The sequence below is a fragment of the Palaemon carinicauda genome, chromosome 2 (assembly GCF_036898095.1).
Source record: "Palaemon carinicauda isolate YSFRI2023 chromosome 2, ASM3689809v2, whole genome shotgun sequence".
Lineage (NCBI taxonomy): Eukaryota > Metazoa > Arthropoda > Malacostraca > Decapoda > Palaemonidae > Palaemon > Palaemon carinicauda.
In genome coordinates this window covers 128320077-128335707 of record NC_090726.1, presented here as the reverse complement: position 1 = coordinate 128335707, position 15631 = coordinate 128320077, and the positions used below count along the sequence as shown (strand labels likewise).

The following is a 15631-nucleotide window of genomic DNA, read 5'->3' as shown; positions in this document are numbered from 1 at the left end:
GCAGAGGAGCCTCCTCAACGTGAGCAGACCGTTGCAGCCGCATCGCTAGACCTCTCAGCTGATCTTTCGCGATCCCCCAAGCCTGCCAGACATGCTAGCCTTCCTTCTTCGTTTGCGGACGCAGATGCGCTGTGGGCCCCTACGCACCCCGTTTTCCAACGGGCACCGGTCCCTTCGGGGCATAAGGGCTTATCTCCCACGGAGAGTAAGTCCCTTAAGCGACAGGTGTTACCTGTGCGTCCATGTAAGCGCGCAGTAGCGTGCAAGCGCTCTACTGTTGTGGACCCTTCAGACTTTTCGCGCCCCACATCGACTCTTTCTTGTAAAGAAGGCGTCTGGAGGCTGGAGACCAGTCATCGACCTCTCAGCCCTGAACAAGTTTGTCAAACAAACTCCGTTCAGCATGGAGACAGCAGAGACGGTCAACCTTGCAGTGAGACCGCAAGACTTCATGTGCACACTGGATCTAAAGGACGCCACTTCCAGATCCCAATCCATCCGTCTTCCAGGAAGTACTTGAGATTCAGCCTAGACAGCAAGATCTACCAGTTCAAGGTGGTGTGTTTCGGTCTCTCCACAGCACCACACGTGTTCACCAGAGTGTTCACCCTGATATCTTCGTGGGCACACAGGATCGGCATCCGTCTCCTTCGCTATCTGGACGACTGGCTGATACTGGCAGGCTCTGAGTCGACCCTTCTTCGACACCGAGACAAGCTTCTGGGACTTTGCCAAGATCTAGGGATCAGGGTAAATCTCGAGAAGTCTTCTCTGCTTCCATCTCAACGACTGGTATATCTAGGCATGATATTGGACACCAATCTCCACAAAGCCTTTCCATCAGACGACAGGATAGCAAGGCTGAGGAGGGTTGCAGAACCTTTCCTCAGACGGGAAGAGCTTCCAGCCCAATCTTGGTTACGTCTTCTAGGTCACCTGTCCTCCCTGGCCCGTCTAGTTCCAAACGGCCGCCTCAGAATGAGATCCCTGCAATGGCGGCTCAAGTCCCGGTGGAGTCAAGGCCACGATTCCCCGGACTTTCTGGTCCCTATAGGGCCTGCGGAACGGACGGACCTGCAGTAGTGGTTGACCGACCTAAACCTTCAAAAGGGAGTGGATCTTCTTGTCCTACCCCCGGATTTGATGCTGTTCTCGGACGCGTCAAAAGAAGAGTGGGGGCCCCACGTTCTGAACCACAGGATCTCAGGCTGGTGGTCAGAATCAGAAAAGTACCTCCACATCAATCTGCTAGAGATGAAGGCCGTATATCTGGCCCTTCAACAGTTCCATCAGACCCTGGCGGGTCACTCTGTGGTGGTGATGAGCGACAACACCACAGTAGTGGCTTATATCAACAAGCAGGGAGGTACCTTTTCACAACAGCTATCCCATCTTGCAGTAGAGATGATGGGCCGAAGTCCACTCGATACCACTATCAGCTCGCTTCATGCCGGGCAAAAGGAATGTGCTCGCCAACAGTCTGAGCAGACCTTCGCAGATAGTGAGTACCGAGTGGTCTTTGGATCCTCTGGTAGTTGGACGTGTCCGCTGTCACCCTCGCCTTCTCTGACAGCTATTTCTAATCTTTTGTGTGCTTTTTCTTTGACAGATTGTGTGTGAAGTTGGCCTCTGCGATGCTTAAGTGTCCTAGTTTACCTGACCGCCCTTGTGGTACCTATATGTCGGCGGTCGAAACGGACCCCTACACCTTGTGTCCCTACTGTAGGGGCCAACAGTGTCATAAGAGTAATGTATGTGGTGAGTGGAGGGAGTGGTCTACCTCTCAGTGGGAGAGGTTTTCCCGGCGCCGGAAGAAGAAGTCCAGGCGGGATATTTCTCCTTCGAAGGTTTCCTTGAAAGTAGAAAATCCCAAGGGCTCTTCTTACGTGCCCCAAACCTCCTCCGAAGCTCCCACTCGATCGATTTCTTCCGAGAAACTGTCGAGTGGTAGCGTAGGCCGTAGTTCTGTTGACCGATCTCGTGGTTTGGGAGAGGGAGTTGCCTCCCATAACGAGGCAGCTCCTCCTCCCCCGGGGGAGGATTTAAATTTAAATTTAAATGTAAATGTGACTAATAATGATTTGTTACAGCTTTGGGCTTCCTTGGGGCTTGAGGGTTCGCCCTCCAAGGAAGCCCTGTTTGACATGATCAGGGTGGGGACAACTGTCAAACAATCGCCAACTTTAGCAGAGGTTGATCCTCTGTCTATCGTCTACGTTGTTGTGGCAGAGGCTTCCGATGAGTTGTATCAAACCTCTGCTCCTGATGTTGCTGATGTAGCTGAAGGCATAGTTCCCCCCTCCGAACATCTTTCGAGGGAGGAACTAAGTCCAACGGTCTCTCCTACTGGTGATTCTCTCCCTTGGGGGAGTTCACTCACAGAAACTCCTCTTTGGAGGACTGCTGATGGTCAGCCTGCTGACCCCATAGCCCTCAGAGGGCGTATAAGGCGTAAAGCCCGCCTTCCTTCATCTGACAAGGGTGTTAGGAGGCGTCTCTTCGGTTCATCATTGCTGCAGTCCGCCGCAGAGGAACCTCACCGTCGTTCGCCGACTCTACCAGCTACATCCCTGACCTCTCCGCAGATCCTTCGCGATCTCCTTCGGTGGAAGGTCGTCCTTGCAAAGGACACGCCGACCTTCCACCCGCCTGACCTGCCGTCGCTGTTCCTGGAGGTTGATGCGCTGATGTCCCTTACGCGCCAGATATCCCCTGCGCGCAAGCGCTTGCCAGCTGCTGCTGTTCCTGTTACAGTGAACCCTCGTTTATCGCGGTAGATAGGTTCCAGACGCGGGCGCGATAGGTGAAAATCCGCGAAGTATTGACACCATATTTACCTATTTATTTAACATGTATATTCGGACTTTTAAAACCTTCCCTTGTACGTAGTACTGTTAACAAACTACCCTTTAATGTACAGAACACTTAATGCATGTACTACAGTACCCTAAACTAAAACAGGCACAAATATTAAAGGCGATTTTATATCATGCGTTTCCTAAACACCTAAAAAGCACGATAAAAAATGGCAACCAATGTTTTGTTTACGTTTATCTCTGATCATAATGAAGAAACAAACTCATTTAGTGTACTGTACACATATATGTATAGGTTAGTTTTTGCATCGATTATATTGATGTATACAGTATGTTGATTTTGTTATTACCAATGTTTTACTTAATTTTCCTTAGGACTTCCAAATGAAATGTTTTTCTTTATGACGCCACCTGAAACGACGGCGTCATAAAGTACGCTCAGTAAACAACCACGCTCAGAACAAAGAAGGCATTTAACGCGCATGATGAAAGTGATAAATAATGATATTTACAGTAAAAGCATTTACAAAATATGTTATTACAAATATTATTTACCGTATCTATATAAAATCATACAGTACATACTGTACGTAGCAAAGCAGGAAAACAATTTACGAGAGAGAGAGAGAGAGAGAGAGAGAGAGAGAGAGAGAGAGAGAGAGAGAGAGAGAGAGAGAGATTGTTTTACGTACGTAAATGTAAATTTTAAACAAAAAAAATATGATAGGCTTTTAAAACCTTCCCTTTAACTTATGCATACAGTACTAAACTATAAAACAGACACAAATATTAAAATGTTAGAATATTAAAGTAGTATAAAAAAATAAAGATTGTTACTGTACTCACCACGAAAGAAGTTGAAGAAAAACTTGAATGATGATGGCGATGAATTTGCTGCACAGTAGAAATGATGATGATGAAGCTGATGATGTCTTCTATTGTGCAGCCAATAATAGTATTTTACGTCTCTTCAGACGGAGGTGTCTTTTCCTGGGACACCTCTTCAACTTCTTCCTGAGACACTTCTTCAATTTCTTCTGAGGGCATTGTGATCGGAAGTTGCTGCCGCTGCTTCTTCTTTCGCAAGAGCATCCTGTAGGGAGCCATGTGTTCATCGATCTTGGTGCAGAATTGTACAGAACGAACCATATCCTCGTCCCACTCTTGCGACATTTCTTTCACCTCATTCGCAAGCTTGCAGAGCTTGGCAAGCCGTTCTAATGTTAAGACCGTTTCTTCGACATTTTCTTGGAACTCTTCCTGTGTTTCACTGTCTTCACTGCCCGATTTCGTCAGGTCTTCGAGGTCTGCGGCCGCGTAACTTCTACTGTCTTTTAACATAGTATCGAGAAGCGTCACCTTCTCAGCAATCGTCATCATCTTTCGGTGCTGTTTAGGCTCACTACCAGCCTTAGTAGAAGCAGAAGGCTTGGGAGGCATTGTACAGTATGGTTTAACAGAAAGTTCAACAAAAAGTTCAACTTAAAACAGTCACGCACAGCACAGATTAAAGTTCACAATTAACAACGTCAACACAGCGATACAGCGGGAGACAAAGTGACCGCGGAAAGAGATGCTGCGGGTTGGAGAAGCGGTCAAAACACCAATCAGAGGCTAGATTACAAAACTTGAGTTCTGATTCGTCATCTATCAGCGCTTGAACCAATCACAACCCGTCTTACAGTACTATGATGCATTGGTTACCTACTCATAGAAGATGCCCCGCGCATACTGAACGTACGTAGATTAAGTACAATACCGTAATAATAATAAATAATGATAATAATAATAACAATAATAATTTTATTAACAACAACAACAATAATAATAATAATAACAATAATAATAATACAGCTTTACGTACGCTATTTTACGCCTCTCTCTCTCTCTCTCTCTCTCTCTCTCTCTCTCTCTCTCTCTCTCTCTCTCTCTCTCTCTCTCTCGTACGCTTATTCGAAATGTGATTTTTGCAACAAAGAATATTATTGGATGCAGTACTACGTACGTATACATACAAAAGATTCATGGAAAAGAAGCATATCCATTACAGTACACACCATTCTAATATGGTATGACTGCATCTGATTTGCGTTTCATGTTCGATTTAATTTTACTACGTACTGTATACAGTACTGAATTATCGTATGATCACATTCTCTTTTCGTGTTTTATTTCTTTCTGTGCTTAATTATATGTCATATGTAATGCAATGAACAATCAGTAAGAGCAGATATTACTAATTACAGTATTAATGGAATTACAGGTAACGAAATATCGTATTTGGGGTCTTCAGATATTGCGGTATTTTCGAAATTTCCGGAAAATCCGCGATATGTATATATATATGGGTTATGGAAAAACCCCGCGAAGTGGTGAATCCGCGATTGTCGAACCGCGAAGTAGCGAGGGTTCACTGTATAGCGCGCCAGCGCTCACCTGTGCGCCAACGCTCACTTGTTCGCCAGCGTGCCACTGCGCATCCTCATCCTAATGCGCGCCATGCGCCCCAATGTTTTCCTACACGCCAGCGCTCGCCTACGCCCCAGCGCTCTCCTACGCGCCAACGATCTCCTGCGCGCCATGCGCCCCAATGTTCTACGCGCCAGCGCTCGCCTACGCCCCAGCGCTCTCGTATGCGCCAACGATTTCCTGCGCGCCCACGGTCTTCTGATCTGGGCGTTATCTTCCCTGCTTGCCAGCGCTCTCCAACGCGCCAGCAAACGCCGACGCGCCATCGGACCCCGCCTGCTCGGCATCCTTCACCTGCGCGCAGTCTCTGAAGCGCGCCCACCTATTCTTCCAGATGTGCGCGCCCGAGCGCCCAACGTTATTGCCCTCACGGGCTCTACGGGATCCTGCGCGCGCGAACAGTCGCCTTCGTGCGCGTGAGCACTCATTCAGCCTGCTGCGCGCCCTCTGCAATCTCCGGAACGTGCCCCTGCGCGCCATCGCTCGCCCGCGCGCGATACAGGCAAGATTCTATCGCGCCAACGCCAGCGCGATCCCCAGCCACACGGTCCTGGACCGAGTCTTTGGTACTCAAAAACAGTCTTAAGGCCAGCGCGGCTTTGCCCTGGTCCCAAGGGGTTAAGAGTGCCAGAGATAAGGTCGAAGGCCAGCTCTCCGAGCTTGCCTCCTCCAGCTGATCCAGCACCAGTAACAAACTCTTCCCGCCTCCTCGTGTCCATCAGAGGAGGTACTTTGACATCATGGTGGAGACTTGTTTAGCTCTTCCCTTACACCACTCTTTGGAAGAGCTTACCAGGGGAGTCCCTCTAGAGAGACTCTCCATCCGGCAAGTGTCGTTCTCAGCTACGGAGATCCTTAGCCAGGAGAAGGTGGCGAAGTGTGCCATGCAGGCAACTTTGTGGCTAGACATCTGGCTAGGGTCTCTGGGCATCCTGTTACAATCTGAGGACTTGTCCAAAGAGAGTACCAGGAAGGCCATGGAGACCTTTTTACTTTCAGGCACTCGTACCATCGAGTTTCTAGCCCACCAAGTCTAGAACTTGTGGGCTAATACCATCTTGAAGCGTCGAGATGCGGTGTCTGAGAGATTCCACCAGAAGGTCCCCAGCTAAGATTGGCAATCCCCCTGCATGTCCACCAGTGGGAGAATGCCTACAAAGTTGCGCAAACAGGTGGTAGCAACTCGGGGCTGATTCCTGGACGATTTCCATAATCAGTCAAGGATATCGCGTCCCCTTCACAACATCTCTACCTCCCCTGACAGCGAATCCAGTGTCTTTGAGCTCCCTTGCCATGGGATCGGCAAGGGGGCAAGCCCTTCAGGCAGAAGTCGAGACCATGTTGAAGAAGGACGCTCTCCAAGAGGTCGTCGACGGGTCCCCAGGCTTCTTCAGTCGACTTTCTTGTAAAGAAGGCGTCTGGAGGCTGGAGACCAGTCATCGACCTCTCAGCTCTGAACAGGTTTGTCAAGCAGACCCCGTTCAGCATGGAGACGGCAGACACGGTCAGACTTGCAATGAGACCGCAAGACTTCATATGTACACTGGACCTGAAGGACGCGTACAGTACTTCCTGATCCCAGTCCATCCGTCTTCAAGGAAGACTTAAGATTTAACCTAGACAACAAGATCTACCAGTTCAAGGTGGTGTGTTTCGGTCTCTCCACAGCACCTCAGGTTTTCACCAGTGTTCATCCTAATATTGTCGTGGGCACACAGGATCGGCATCCGTCTCCTCCGTTATCTGGACGACTGGCTGATCCTAGCAGACTCGGAGTCAGCCCTTCTTCAACACCGAGACAAACTTCTGGGACTTAGCCAAGATCTGGGGATCATGGTAAATCTCGAGAAGTCTTCTCTGCTTCCTACTCAAAGACTGGTATATCTAGGCATGATCATAGACACCAATCTCCACAAAGCCTTCCCATCAGACGACAGGATAGCAAGTTTGAGGAGGGTCGGGAGTCCTTTCCTCTGACGAGAAGAGCTCCCAACCCAATCGTGGTTACGTCTCCACGGTCACCTCTCATCCTTGGCCCATCTAGTTCCCAACGGTCGCCTCAGGATGAGATCTCTGCAATGGCGACTCAAGTCCCGGTGGAATCAAGGTCACGATTCCCCGGACGTCATGATCCCTATGGGTCCTGCGGAACGGATGGATCTTCAGTGGTGGGTGACAGATGAGAACCTACGAAGGGGAGTGGATCTTCTCGTCCTCCCCCCGGATTTGATGCTGTTTTCGGACGCCTCAAAGAAAGGGTGGGGGGCCCACGCTCTGCACCACAGGACCTCAGGCCTGTGGTCAGAATCAGAAAAGTGCCTCCATATAAATCTGCTAGAAATGAAGGCTGTATTCCTAGCCCTTCAACAGTTCCTACGTTACATGGCGGGTCACTCTGTGGTGGTGATGAGCGACAACACCACAGTAGTGGCTTACTTCAACAAGCAGGGAGGTACCTTTTCAGAGCAGCTATCCCATCTGGCAGTAGAGATACTGAGATGGACCAAAGTCCACTCGATTCCACTATCGGCTCGCTTCATTCCAGGTAAGAGGAATGTGCTTGCCGACAGTCTGAGCTGAGCGTCTCAGATAGTGAGTACCCAGTGGTCTTTGGATCATCTAGTAGCCAACAAAGTCCTGACTTTGTGGGGTTCCCCGACTGTGGATCTGTTCGCAACAGCGTTGAACTTCAAGCTTCCGTTGTACTGCTCCCCAGTCCCGAATCCCAAGGCACTCTGGCAAGATGCCTTCTAACAACGGTGGGACAACATCGACGTATATGCCTTTCCCCCGTTCTGTCTGATGAGGAGGGTACTCAACAAGACCAGAATATCGGTCAATCTCTTGATGACCCTTATAGCTCTGCTATGGCATCACGCGGAAGGGTTTCTAGACCTTCTGCAACTCCTAACGGAACTTCCGAGAGAACTCCCTCCACGACACGAGTTACTCAAACAACCACACGCCAACATCTTTCACAAAGCCGTAGCTTCGCTTCGACTTCACGCCTGGAGACTATCCAGCATCTCCTCACGGAGAGAGGATTTTTGCAACAGGTTGCGAACAGGATGTCTGGACACCTGCGCAAGTCATCCGCAGGTGTCTACCAGGCAAAGTGGCTAGTTTTCTGTGGTTGGTGTCGTGGAAGGGGTATCTCTCCACTCGATGCCACTATTCCAGCAATAGCAGAGTTCTTCGTGTAATTGCGAGAAGAAATGCGCCTTTCAGTCTCGGTAGTGAAAGGGTATCGCTCGGCCTTAAGTCTAGCCTTCAGGCTCAAAGGAGTGGACATTTCCTCTTCGCTGGAACTTTCCCTACTCATTCAAAGTTATGAACTTACCTGCCCTCAGTCGGAAGTGAGACCTCCTCCATGGAACGTGGTTCGAGTTCTTAGGTCTTTTAAGAGACCTCCCTACGAACCATTACGCCAGGCTTCAGATCGCCACCTGGCTTGGAAGACGGTGTTCCTACTAGCTTTGGCCTCAGCCAAGCGAGTCAGTGAACTTCACGGTCTCTCGTATGACATCGCCTATTCAAGGGGATGGGGGGAGGTAACGTTCAGATTTGTCTCTTGAGTTTTTTGCTAAGACTCAGAATCCGGGAGTGCCGGACATTCGGTTCGAGTCTTTCCAGATTTCGAGTCTTCGTTCTGTAACGGATGACCCAGACCATCTCCTACTGTGCCCAGTAAGGAGTCTGAGGCTATATCTCAAAAGAAGGGCTGCAGTTCGTCCCTAAGTGTAGGCATTGTTTGTGAGCACTGGGAGAACAAAGAGGAGGGTTACCAAGAATACTATCTTTGCATGGATTCATAGGGTAATCCATCTATCCCTGAATCCTGACCCTCCTCCGTCACATCTCCCTAGAGCACATGATATCGGGCGTAGCTACGTCCCTGGCCTTCAAAAAGAACTTCTGTGACACAGGTTCTACAAGCAGGGTTGTGGAAGCGTCAGACGACCTTCACAGCCCACTACCTGCAAGACGTGACCCACAGGAGGCTCGATACGTTCTCTATCGGTCCTGTGGTGGCTGCACAACAGCTGGTTTAAACCTCAGGCTCCGTAATGGACAAGTAGCAGAAGGTTGAGGGCAATTTTACCCGGTTTTAGTCTGCATGAATGAAAAGGTTTGTCTGGCCCTTATTCTTTTCTTCATCCTCCCCTCTCCTGGGGAAAGCAGCATCCTGGGTTCGCTGCACAGCTAACCTCGAACCACTGCAGGTAAACCATGTCTCCTTGTGTTCCTAGTATTAAGCTAGTACTGTCACATCCCCTTACCCTGACGAGGTGGTATTGGGAGAGTCCTAGCCTAAAGTTTTCATCTAAAGGAGTACGGGTCAACTTCCTAGGACGAGTCACTATTCAAACCTTCACACACAGCTTACGTAGGCCGCAGCCCTTGCGCATCAAGGTGCTAACGAGGTGCAGGGACTCCTTATTGTTGAGTGCTGACACACTCAGATACTGAGTCCCCGTGCAAAGCCAAAAGCCAGTACTGGCCGGGACTTACCACCCTTCCTAAGGGGTGAGTCAGTCATATTAGATAGCGTGGTTTGTATTTCAGTTACGGAACAAATGACAAATTCGTAGGTAATTTGTATTTTTCCTAACTATACAAACCTTAGCTATTTAATCAAACTTGCCCGCCAGCCCTATCCCCCGTGAAGTCCTACCTCTAAGCAAAGTGAGGTCAGCACAGGTGTGTGTGAGTTAGGGGGGCGGTTAGGAAGCTACTCTCCCTACCCCCTGCTAACTAGCGGTGGGGTAGTAAACCCTCGTTAAAATTCTAATGGCTTGTCATCTTAGCTACGCCGAAAGTAATTACCCATATTAAATAGCTAAGGTTTGTATAGTTAGGAAAAATACAAATTACCTACGAATTTGTCCTTTTTCTTAGCTATACAAACCCGTAATCATTTAATATAAATGCCCACCTCTACCACCCCTCTCATGTTCCACATTGAGCCTAAAGCATTTGAATGAGGGAAGCGGGCTGGCAGTGGGCAGCGGAGGGGGGGGGAGCTTAGCCAGCCAACCAATTAGTACAACTGCCTTGTTTTCTTTCTCTTTGGCTGTTTCAGCTGAGCTAAAGCAAATTCCTATATTAAATGATTACGGGTTTGTATAGCTAGGAAAAATACAATTTAGGACAAATTGTCATATTAGCCAGGCGGCCCCCTTGGGGGAGCCTAGAAGAAGGCCTTAGCTCTAGCTCAGGTAGTAGAAGTGTCCAGGTTCCTCAGGGTTGTGAACTCATCTCATCTTGTGTACTTCCTCTGCCGTGTATGCGACAGAGGAAGTGTTACGTGATAGTCGATAATGATCTATTTCCTCTGTTGTTAGATCCAGCTATTCTGGCTCCAATACAGAATACGACCTTCGAAAAGTTGGCAGCTTTACCGGTAAACTCCCTGTGGGGGAGATACCGTAAACATGGGGTAGGTTACGAATGCACCTCTTCAGGAATGAAGACTTCTCAGAGCAGAAGAGGGAGGCTGTCTACCTCTTTTTTTTTCTCTGGGGCCAGGACTAGAATCATAACCAGCAATGTGTTCAACCAGTGGGTCAACTGGATCTTGTGATGATGTGAGACCATTACCTCAAAATTCCAAAGACATATACGCTTCGATGTAGGTCCTTCCCTCTTTAACGTGAAAAACAGGGAGGCAGTTGCCGAGCGCTGAAGGAAGGCGTGCAAAGTCTCCCTACTCCTCAGCACCACCCCGTCAGAAGAGAAAAGAGTGTCTGATCCCCAGAAGACATCTTTTAAGAAAGAAGGCCCCAAACAGCCCTTTTATACAAAAGGGTCTTGAGGCAGAGGAGGTAGACGTAGACATTCCTCCTACCTGTCCACCCAGGGGGATGCTAGCTGGTGGTAGTGGTGGATGTTTCACAGAACCGAACCTTGCTTGGTATCCGTCGTCCGCCCCTCCTACCACGTTCCATTCACTCTCTCACTAGCTCCTTTGACTCAACATCCAATGATGTCTTGCTCCTATGCAAAGGGATCCAAAGTCCAGACCATACTAGAGAAGGACGTTCTCCAGGAGGTCCTAGAAGGGTCCCCAGTCTTTGACTATTGACTCTCTTGTAGAAAAGGCATCTGGAGGCTGGAGACGAGTCGTCAATCTCTATGCCCTGAACGAGTTTGTTCAACAGTCTGTTCAAGATGTAGACTGCAGAAAAGTCAGACATGCTGCTGGACCAAAGGACTTCATGAAACACAGGACTTTAATTAAAGGATACATACTTCCAGGTCTCAATCCATCCATCGTCAGGGAAGATTCATCCTGAGCGAAAGAATATTCCAGTTCATGGAGCTGTGCTTCATGCTTTCCACAGCCCCAAGGTGTTCTCAAGGATCTTTTCCTTTGTATCATTCTGGCCTCACAAGAACGGCATTTGTCAATTACGATACAATACCTAGACGATTGGCTGATTCTAGCAGACTCTGTAGAGATCCTTCTACACCGAGACAGGCTTCTCGAGTTTTGCTTTGCTCTTATGATCATTGTAAGTCATGAGAAGTCCTCTTTGCAACCATCTAAGGCACTGGTATATCTCAGGATTTAGATAGACTTCTTAACTAGGGAGAGAGGAAAGACTAAAAGTGGGCAGCTCGCTCCTTTCTAATGCAAGACTCGCTACCAGCACACCGGTGGCCTCGTCTGTTAGGACACTTGACTTTCTTGGAACGTTTGGTTTCCAACGTCTGTCTTTGCATTGGTTTTCTTCACTGACAGCTGAAGACCTTTTGGTCTCGGCACTATGACCCTTCAAACCTTCAAGTTCCAATGTGGCCAGAGCAAAAGAGAGACCTCTATTTGGTGTTTGGGTAGACACCAACCTCCTAAGAGGTGTAGACTGTCTCACTCCTCCCATGGATTTGCTGCTTTTCAGAGACGCATCAAAAGAGGGGGGGGGTTGGGGTTAGGGTTCTCATCTGTTGCAGCACACGACCTCGGACTGTGGTCTGAGTCCGAGTAGCAGTGCCACATAAATCTCCTGGAAATAAGAGCAGCCTTTCTGGCTCCCAAGCAATTCCAACAGGACACTGTGGTACTGATGAGCGAGTGACAACACCTTAGTAGTGGCATACATAAGCAAACAGGGAGGTACCTTTTCACAGCAACTATGCCATCTACCTGTAGAAATCTTGAAATGGATGGGAGACTACTCGGTAGCCCCACAAGGCCGTTTCAGCCGAGGCAAGAAAAACGTTCTGGCAGATAAACTGAGTAGGAAGACTCAGGTAGTCGGCTCCAAGTGGTCTTTGAATCATCAGATAGCTTTGACTTTGTGGGGTTCGCCAACAATAGACTTGTTAGTGACGTCCCTCAGCCTGAAGCTTCTGATGTATAGTACTGCTCACCAATACTAAATCCCTAGGCCTTTTTGCAAGATTCCTTCCAACATCAGTGGAACAATGTGGTCCTCTATGCATTCCCCCTTTTGCCTAGTAAGGCGGCTTCTGAGCAAAGTAAGGGCATCAATAGATCTGTCGATGACCCTTGTAGCTCTAATGTGGCAACATGCAGAATGGTGTCTGGACTATCTACATCTGCTTACAGAGGGGCCAAGGGAGCTCCCTCTACTTCCAGATACACTCAAACAACCATGCACAAAGATTTACCACAAGGTAGTAGCTTTGCTACGCCTTCACGCCTGGAGGTTATTCAGCATCTCTCGTTAAGAGGCTTTTCGGAAGCGCAAACAGGAGAAAAGGATGTCTGGTTTCCTCCGGAAGTCTTCCACCGTCTATCAGGCAAAGTGAGCAATCTTTTCTGGTTGGTTTCGTAGAAGGGGTATCGCGCCTCTTGATGCCACTATCCCTGTGATAGCGGAGGTCTTGTTATAACTTCGGGAGGAAAAACTCTGCTCGGTCTAGACAGTGAAAGTACTGTATACCGCTCAGCCTTGAGCTTCATCTTTAGACTGAACGGAGTTAACATTTCCTCCTCAACAAACTCCGTCATTTGGAGTTTTGAGCATACTTGCTGGAAATCAGGCCAGCTCTTGGGTACGTAGTTCCTTTACTACAATTCCCGAAGGGTGAGTCATCAGACTGTGACTTGACTCTCAAAATGGTCTTCCTTCTTGCACTGTCCTCTGCAAAGAGAGTCAGCTAGTTGCATGGTCTGTACTTAGATGTCGCCTATTCAAGGGGACTGGGGCAGGTATAACTCAACTTTGTCCCCGAGTGTCTTGCTAAGACTTAAAATCTGGCTGTGGTAAATCCTAGATTTTGGCCCTTCTGGATTGAGTGTCTCCATACTGTAACCGGTGACCCAGATTAATATTTGTTGTGCCCTGTAAAGGCACTGAGGAGTTATCTTAAACAAACCTGGGGAGCTTGGTCACATGTCAAACTGTTTTAGAGTACAGGCAGGATTGAGGAGAGTCGCTAAGAATACAATCTCTTCGACCGGTCATCGATCGAGCCTGAATCCTGAATCTCCTCCTTAAGGTCGTGGATCCAAAGCTCACGATATTATGGGCATTAACAGGTCCATAGCATTCAAGAACTACTCTGTGGCGCAGGTGCTTCAGGTTGGTCTCAGGAAGTGTCAGGCAACCTTCACAAACCCACTACCTGCAAGATGTAACCCACAGGAACCTGGGTACCTTCTCCATAGATCCTGTGGAGTCTGCACAACATGTGATTTAAGACATCTCGGCTCCCTTGCAGGACAAGTAGCAGTTGGTTGAGGACAGGTGTTACCCAGGAGTTAATCTGGGATGATTGATCAAGTGACTTGCCTTTTTGCTTTTCATCTCCCCTTTTGGGCTACAGCACCCACGGAACTCGGCTGTCTGCAGGTAAAAACCATATCCCTTGTGTAACCTGATATATGAAATATAATTTTTATGGCCGCGTCCTCCCTGCAAGGGGGAGTCAGGTAATGCCTAGGTAAAGTTAGTAGAGTTTAATACTCCAAAGAATCCTTACTTGGTCAAGTCACAATGCTTTCACACATCATATAGAATTGCCCAGGCTGTTGGCTCTCGCACACATTCAAGAGATTAGCGAGGTGCTGAGAGTGCTTCCTAATAAGCTCATGCAAAGCATGGTCATACCACAGATCATTGTACTAGCCAGATGGTTAGGACTTCCAACCTGCTAAGGGTGTCTCCATAGTAAAGAGTGAAAGGGTTTGTATTAGGTGTTGGAATGAATGATAAATTTGAAAGTATTTGTATTTTTCCTAATTATACAAACCTTGATCTCTTTACTCTTACTTGACTTGCATCACCTATCCCCCAGAACATTCTGCCTGCAATCAAAGTGTCATCATATCACAGGTGTTTGTGTGTGAGCATTGTGGCTGGTCTCCCCCTGCTAACCAGTGGCAGGCAATTATATCTCGCTAAAAGTTTTATGGGTAGTTTTCAGCTTTCCCCGAAATTTATATCCTGAGGTCCTGAGTAAAGAGCTTAAGGTTTCTGTGGAAAAATGCATATTACTTTTAAATTTTTCATTGTCTAGGTAGGAAAAATTCAAATTACTTTAAACATAGGATCATCATCGAATCAAGTAACACTGAGGTTTTATTCAAGATTATATTTTAATACAGCAAGTTGGTCCTAATGATTAATGGTGTTAACTTTAGGAACGTTGCATCCTTGAGATACTATACAGTATTTTATATTCTGTGCAACCAATGCAATGAGAAATATTGTTGTGTGAGTACTGTTGTTTATTATTTATGCTATGGTTTCATGTATATTATAGATTCTACCCTTAAAGGTGATTTCATAATCTTGGTTAAAATTATTTTCGATTCAATATTTGTATTCTATTTTCAGGATTGTGATATTTGCTGGCGACGTTTCTCCTGTAGATCTCATATGTCACCTTCCAGGGGTTTGCGAAGAAAAAGGGCTTCCGTACATATATGTCCCAGGTCGTCGGGATATTGGAGCAGCAATGGGCAAATCTGGTGGTACACTTGTTGTTCTAATTTTGCTTCATTCAGAATACGAAGAATCTTACAATAAAGTTGTAGAGGATATTAAGAAAAGTTCAAATGCTTTTGGAATATAAAAGTTGTAGTTGTTATTATATGTAAGTACTGTATCTAGTGATTTTTTATGGATAAATGATATAATATTCAATTTGATTATGTTTCTTTTCCCCTTATAGCATATGGGCTTAATAAAGTAACTAACTCATGATGTTTATACTGTATGTAATTCATTGTGTTGAATTAAACTGAAAACTTTGTGAATAGAGCAGTTATATTTTGAATTAATAGTATCTTGGTCAGAAGGTTAAAAGATTTAACTTTAGAGCCCTATGTTAATGATTGTGACATGGATAATGCTCTAGGGCATATTAGAATC

General features: G+C 47.3%; 1 protein-coding gene across 1 annotated transcript in view; it reads left to right on the top strand.

The window, feature by feature from the left end:
* The window catches only part of NHP2 (NHP2 ribonucleoprotein), a 48393-nt gene extending 32988 nt beyond the window's left edge, over positions 1 to 15405 (top strand). The window contains exon 3 of the mRNA XM_068357835.1: positions 15095 to 15405. Within this exon, the coding sequence (XP_068213936.1) occupies positions 15095 to 15332 (238 nt within the window). The 3' untranslated portion in view covers positions 15333 to 15405. The remainder of the gene's footprint in view (positions 1 to 15094) is intronic.
* Positions 15406 to 15631: the final 226 nt, after the last annotated feature.